At 36.0% G+C, this 7,542-nt stretch overlaps 1 protein-coding gene and 1 pseudogene across 1 annotated transcript; both read right to left on the bottom strand.

Annotated features, from left to right (window-relative positions):
• Positions 1–230: 230 nt before the first annotated feature.
• Positions 231–2,757, bottom strand: LOC140821029 (uncharacterized; annotated as a pseudogene).
• Positions 2,758–2,768: 11 nt separating this feature from the next.
• On the bottom strand, positions 2,769–7,483 carry LOC140821028 (pheophytinase, chloroplastic-like). The gene is made up of 6 exons (XM_073181425.1): positions 7,303–7,483; positions 5,670–6,441; positions 4,664–4,890; positions 4,254–4,445; positions 4,011–4,167; positions 2,769–3,931 (listed from the first exon to the last, which is right to left on the bottom strand). The coding sequence occupies exons 2-6, from the start codon at positions 6,426–6,428 to the stop codon at positions 3,704–3,706; spliced, it is 1,563 nt and encodes a 520-aa protein (XP_073037526.1). The 5' UTR covers positions 6,429–6,441; positions 7,303–7,483; the 3' UTR covers positions 2,769–3,703.
• Positions 7,484–7,542: the final 59 nt, after the last annotated feature.

Genomic DNA, 7,542 nt, shown 5'->3' with positions numbered 1-7,542 from the left:
ATTTAATAAATTTAAAAATAAGTTCATATATTTAGAAGATATTTTATTTGCGTTCAAAAGAGTTGATATTTTCGTACGCATTGATTTTTTATTTGTACAAATTTCTTAAGATAAAGTTTTCACCGAATGTTGAATGAATTATTTTTCAGTGAATTGTTTGTTTGATTTTTTTAAATAGTAGCGAGTTTAACACAGAAATATTATTTTAAAAAAACTTTTTTGACAAATATTTTCCTCGTATCTAACTGACATCTGTGGTATGTTGGAAGAAATATGAACAATAAAAGAGGACAAGAGTAGATCGTCAACAAAAGATGAAACTTTCTCCACCAATATTACAGATCGATGAAACTGTTAACAAGAGAATCAGAGAGCAGCAAATGCCGTGTATGAACTCAGTTGGCTACGCTACAAACTACAATTATGATAATTTTTTGGTTCAAAAGTAATCACATTATGGTCCCTGGTACAACTTCTATATCTTTCTCCCCCTAGTCGATTCTCAGAGACCATCTGTGCCTTCCCTTTGAATTGACCCATTGGAGTTGATAATAATTACACATTATTCAATCCTAAGTTGCCTTTCCAATGCATTGCATATACGGCTCACGCAAAGTCTGGCACTCAAAGGAAGTTCAGATACTGCAGGCACAAAAAGGCCAAAGTGAACCATAAAAAAGCATTAGCAACCACTATTTATATGGTAAATTGTCATTTACGATAATTGCTTCAAACTCATCATTCAACAAGCATGTCATTAGGTAATTAGTCCGGGTTGGTGTGAATGGTAACACGACATATTTATCTCGTCTAAAACAGCAAGTTATTATCCCTTGAAGACATTTCGAGCCTACCTGGGTTCCATATTGTCTTCTATATAATCACTTGCATTTCTCATAGTTCTCGTTCCTCTAAATCCAAAACACTATAGTTTTTAGAACTCTACAACACCCTGTAGTAACTTGGCACTAAAAAAACACCAGAAGTTATAACTGCCTCTATTAATACTTATAATTTGAGAAATATAATGAAAAAAATACTGTTTATTTGGTGTTTTCTCAACTCCTCTTAAAGGTAGAACTTAGGTAGATGGTCTAGCAGCTAAAAACGAGATATAATATGCTGGAATCATCAAGAATAGCCGTGAGGCAGGGACTTGAAACGCTCAATCGATAAAGATCTAACAAGAGGATCAGGTTTAAATAATAATGACCCGCCCTAAATGTTGAGACAAGCATTACAAAACAGGTTTCCTCTGAATAAATCTTGGGGAGTGGAGATAACAGTCTAGCATTGGAAGGAAAATTGATTCTGTCATATATATACACAACTACTCATATATTTTCTTTACATTAAACAACGAAACTCAAGGCAGTATGATGAACGCTTTCTCAATTTTGTTCTTGACTATTTCTGGCAAAACTGATCCAAATGGTCAGCTATAACCCAATTAACAAAAAGCACTTTTTTCCATCCCAACAAATTCTACCACCGTCACTGATCTATAATAATAGTCATGGTTGAAACATAATTTACATACTTTTCAATAGGGAAGAAATTACCTGAGACAAAATCGTCTGTATATTCACTGTTTATCTTCCCATGAGCCATCACACCGATCTAAGCAAAGCATTCAGTTTCAGATCTAAAGCAACATAGACTAAGGAGGCTACGCTGTCAAAAGAATTTTCCAGACAGTCATTGACAATTGTATCAAAAACTCCCATAAGTTCACAGCTTTTGATGAAGTAGAGGAAATCCCTGACATCAATTTTTCAGTATTAGTAAAACAAGTCGATAATTTTACACAAAAAAAAAAGTTGATAAATACAACCCATTTACCTATTTTGTGTGAACCAACTGGAAGGTGGATAGCAACTGGGTTTTGAATAATCTGTAATAGCTTTCAACACTTACCCCTTCCTGAACCTTTGATGCTTAATTTCTGAAAGAGCTGGGCTGCGTAAATAGTAAGGACGATGAAAATTGACTCAATGTTGCCAATACAAATCTGATTATAAATAAAAATTTATAGGAATTTAATACAGAAAACTCACACATCATGGCACAAAATCCCTTCAGTGTTCTTGAAACGCATAAAGAAGGGGTTCCAGTTTTGATAAGATGTCCTTCAATGGTTTTAATATATACAGCTTGTGTTCCACCAGCCAAATTAAGCCGGCTTCCCAAAAGACGAACAAGAACCTGTTTATATCCAACATTAGAAGAAAGGATTGGTCAGATGCAGATGTGCAAGCCACACAAATTAAAGTTTTGAAATACGAGGTAGCAACTAACCTCGTGAATTATCAGGCCTATAATCTTCGTCCAAGTAATGTTTTTTCATAAAACCAGCATGCTCATCGGGATTAATTATCAGATATATCTGAAATAACGAAAAAAGCAACAAATGAAATCCTCCGGTTCATACCAACAACAAAAACAATGCACACACAATGGTAAAAATACAAAATCCCCATTTGGCAGCCATGAAATTCACTTACCTTGTTAACTTTTGCAAGTACCAAAGAAGCCTTCTAAAAAACATAGATACTCCCGGTCTTGGCTCATGGAGGACGCAGGTAATGGAATACAAGAAAGAATAGAGCCACTCTCCACAGACTTTAAGTTTTTAGATAAAATTGCTGGATCACAATTTTCGGCATCTGCGATGTCTTTTCTCTTTTTTCTTCCACTATCTCTAAAAATTAAATCTTTGGAAGATGCGAGTGCGTCCTCAAAACACTCTAAATCCATCCATCTGCTGAGGTGCAATTTCACGGTTGATTACATCATCTGTCAATTTTACAACATCCCCTTCTGGAACCTCGGCACGATTTCATTCTCCGCCAAGAATTTCTTCCCATCCTAAAGCCTTTATCAAACAAACAAATACACCAGTCGAATTCGCTGCGTATACTTCATCAAATCGAAAAAAATTCTTTTTGGAACAAACACGCACAGATTCATCCAAACAGGGAACACTAGAAATTGCATGCGTCTTTTTTATTTAAAAATAAAAAAAGAAAAAAGAAAAAGAGGGAAAAAGTGTCGTATGTACGTAAGGTACGGATGTGACTGTGCGCTGTCCCCTGTGTGAATATGTTGGTTTGAGGATGGGCTTATATTAGTTGAGCTTTATAGATGGGATGGGCTTAAATTTATCGGGCCTTGGCTTTCAATGAAATAGCCAATATTTTTAATTATTAATATGAAGACAATAATTATAATTTTTCTCTGAGTCATGATTAGTATTTGATTGATTTTTTCTTGTTTGATTTAAATTATTTATGAGATAAAGTATGTCTCCAATCCATAAAAGTTCAATTATTAATTAATTATCAAAATTAAATTATTTATGAGATAAAGTATGTCTCCAATCCATAAAAGTTCAATTATTAATTACTTATCAAAATTATATATGGCTTTGTGTAAGAATGCTAACCTTTTGTACCATACTCCATCCGACCCTTTTTCACAAATATTAAGAATTTGAAAATCATTTAAAAAACGAAATTTACAATCTTCACATTTTATTTTTTATTCCAGATTTTAATTTACTTTAATCAATAAAAGATCTACTGAACACATAAAAAAAGAAGTATATATTTGAGACAAATACATACTTTTGAAATAGCACGCAACTCTATACCTATATAAAAGTATGCATGCACATGCTGTATCTGTTATGTTGGTGGACATTTCATGGAATCCTTTGCTTGAAATGAAAGTTTAGCCATTCCCGGAAAGAAAAAGTGGTATTGCCACGGTATTGCACCCGTACTGATTTCTTGGATCCGTTCCTGCTAAATTCCAAATCTTTGGTCACATTATTATACTCGGCGCCCTCTAAATCATCAAGCAAAGGCAGAACTGCGCTGCCTTTTGATTCCACATTCTTTATCCAACCACGTAGAAGATAATTCACCACCTGCAAATCCAACTACTACATTTAGTCCTGATTTTATTCACATAAACGAACACCGACATAACATACGTAGACGACGTACCTCGGGAACTTCATCATGAGGACAGTGACCAGCGGGGCTCATTACGTAATATGGAGCATCCGGCAATGCCCGTTTCACCTGCAAACCCCACACCGGTCTCACCCAAGGATCTTCCTTTCCATACATCAGACAAACCGGTATATTCTCAATTCGACACCTATTTACAATCAAATCCACAAGGCACATCATATCATCTGATACAAGAGATATATGTTGGATTTTTTTATCTGATCAAGAACCAACCTAGACAAAGTTTCACTGAAAGAAAGCTGTGCCTGAGGAGCAAACATCATTGAGGCAAATGATGCAGCTGCGGCAGGATGTTGTGTCGTTTGGATTATACGAGAAAACACATCATCAACGTTCGTCAAGTGATCTGCATATACTTGCTTCAATATTTCTGCGATACTTTTTGGGTCGCTAATTTTCTGCCATCTAAAACAACAAAGAAGTCCAAAGTTTCACGGGTCATCATCCAAAAAAGCAATATGTTCTGATTCATTAAAATGAGCATGGAAGCTTCTCTTCCAACTCTCGTGCAAACCAAAAAAAACAAAGTAACGTCCTTTTTACATATAAAAATAAAATTTAAGTATTAGAGCATATTGCAGAGAATAGAAAGTTAGAAAATAAATTAGGTTCATAGAACTGACACAATTTCTACTAGCTTCCTGACATTGGAAGGGAGAGGAAATGTTCCGGCCCAGGGAAAGAGTCTCGAAAATCTTGGAGATCTTGTAGGATTTGGGAGAAATCCCCAAAAAGGAGTTGCATTGAGCAAGGTCACACCTTTCACCAGCTCAGGGTGGCTTGCTGCAAAATAGAGTGCCACAAAGCCTCCAAGTGAATTTCCCACGATATAAACAGGTTCTTTAATCACCTGCAGTAGCATCATATTATACAGTCATATATTTCAAGAACAGATTACTCTGATGAATTTCTACTACAAAATATAATTTTAAATTGAACATCAATTACTATAAAAATGTTAAGATTTTTTAAACTCGAAATGATCAATGATTTTAAATTTAAAGATGCCATCATTTCATGTTCCGTGTCGGTGCATCTATATTAAAGCCCTGAAGCACCAGATTGAGAGCCCAAAAAATTAACAGCAAAAACATAAAGTACACGGGCAATAAACTTTTGCCCAATCAGAGCCTGCTCAATCGTCAAGTGTCAATAAGAAAACAAATTTCCGGTAACAAGTAAGCCAATGGAAGCCCAATAGAATTCATTAGAGAAAAAGTGCAGCAGTAATCAGGAAAAAGAACAGGCAGCCAAATGTAAGTAAAGACTAATGAAGTAATAATGACGGTGAGAAGTGCATAACGAATATAAGCTCAGCGATTAAAAACTAAACTAATGACAAGTTCGAAAGGAGGCATCAGAATTAGAGAAGTGTCCTCACACAAAAGTAGTCAATTAAAAAATCACCTTCACATGAACAGCACGTTAAGTATCAAATGTCAAGAAAGAAGTTGCAATGCACAAATGAAACAGGATGAAGGGCTGAATACCCCCCCAAAAAAAACTCCGCGACATTTTGGTTATGGGGGATCAACTAAGTAAATAGTTTCACTCTTATATGTTTCATCAACCGTGAGGGAATATCTACATGTCGTCAAGCAAGTAAAAGTGCAAAAAGTTTCAAGGTACCTCTTCAATAAAATGGCGAACCTGGTCCCTCCACAAGTCAACGGAAAAAACTAGATCTCTCGCCCAAGTTTCAGTTTCATCACCGAAACCCCAAACGTTACTTTCTCCATCTAACACAGATTTACTTCCGGCACTAGACCTAAATGTAGGATCTTGCAACGGTAAAGATTTTCCCTGACCCAGAAAATCTAGTGCCCAAGCTCTATAGTCACGGCCAAGATCTTTAAGCTGCTTTTCATAGTGAAACGAACCCACAGCAAAGCCAGGAAGGAAAAGCACTGGTGGTGAGTTTACATTCTCAGACCCTGATGCTTCATAATGAACGCTTAAATTTGGCTTCCATTCCCAGAAACAGCTGCTAATGGGAGAGACCTGATCGCCATTGGCATTATCCGGCAAACTAGAAATCAAGACCTTTGGTATTGATTGCCCACTACCAGTCACAATAATTTCACCCTCTTCTCCAGAAAGCACATAAGAGTTACTAGTTTCACTTAAGACACTAGTGTTAACATGTTTATGTCTCTTCATAGAGCAAACTGTTCCAGAAGGCCAGCACTGGCCAGTTCTCTTTGATTTCAGATTATGCATGCGAGAATATTTTGGCGGTTTGCATGTCGATTTAAGTACAACTCTAAATATCCCTTTTTCTCTTACAATAGGATACCCTTGGCGATGTGAATTTAAGCCCGATATACCACCTTTGTGATTGGGAACGTATAGGCACTGTGATGAGTGGCAAGAAACAATTTCCATCATCAAAGTTAGCTATCTGAGATGAGCAAACAAATGAAAAGTCAGCACAATTTAGCTACTACCCACCCCACAATAATGACGCTAGAAAGATAAAGCTTACACTTTAGTGCATTATAATTAGAGCAGATCTTATGTTCATTCTCATTTAATATATATACACACACACACACACACACACACACACACACACACATATAAATCCCTTGATCAATTCTCAATAAGACTCAATCTACTCTTTCATTTCTTCTAAAGAATTTACCATCATTTTCTTATTTTATGGAGCAGTATATCACTCAACAAACCGATTAGCAAGCTTCCTAAACTCAATATTTAAATTCTTGCGGTTTTATCAAGGAAAGCCAGTATTGATATCGAAAAAATTGAGAGGAAAAAAAAGATCAATTCAGTCATTGAGGGCAGAGGGGGATTCAAGATTCGGGCCAACGAATGGCCTGGGACTCGTTCGCCCGAATCAACATAATTGGAATATGCAACTTAAAACAATTGTCAATGTTTTCTAGACGAGGATTCACCCCTGATTTCGGGTGATTAAGGTTATTTAACTTCAAGAATTTCTCTCTTCCTTTTTTCTTCTGAAACAAACTTCAAGAATCTATGCTGTCTACTATTTAGTTTATTAAACTTGAATTCTTGCTTACCATGGCAATATTTATCAAGCCAACAGTCTGGCGTATACTCTCACACATGAAGCCACTAAAACGTTATTAATCAAAGTAAAGCTTCATCTGATCTGATAATTGAAAACAAAAGAAATAAAAAAGAACTCAGAGGCCCATTAAAGTATCAAAGTTTTGCCCACCAAACGAATATTTTAGAATTTGACTGTAATCTAATCTAATCAAAACACGATCTTTACCTGTTTTAAGGAAGCCCGGAGTAATCGTCCCAGTTTTCAGGAGAGACTACAGTAATAAATGAAGGGATGTTCCACAAGACTCGAGGAGGACAGAAAAACGGGGTACAAATACAATTGGGTTTCTTTCTGAATTTTTTAACGTGTCAAATTAATTTGGCGTGGAAAAGCTGGACTGCTGCGTCGCTCCAAGAAACCGAAAAGTAGGAGAGTACACGCAATGATATTACTTCAATATGTGAA

This window comes from Primulina eburnea, unplaced genomic scaffold (assembly GCF_022965805.1).
Source record: "Primulina eburnea isolate SZY01 unplaced genomic scaffold, ASM2296580v1 ctg385_ERROPOS411500, whole genome shotgun sequence".
NCBI classification, from domain to species: Eukaryota; Viridiplantae; Streptophyta; class Magnoliopsida; order Lamiales; family Gesneriaceae; genus Primulina; species Primulina eburnea.
Note: the sequence above shows the minus strand (reverse complement) of the source record. Positions and strands in the feature narration are given on the sequence as shown.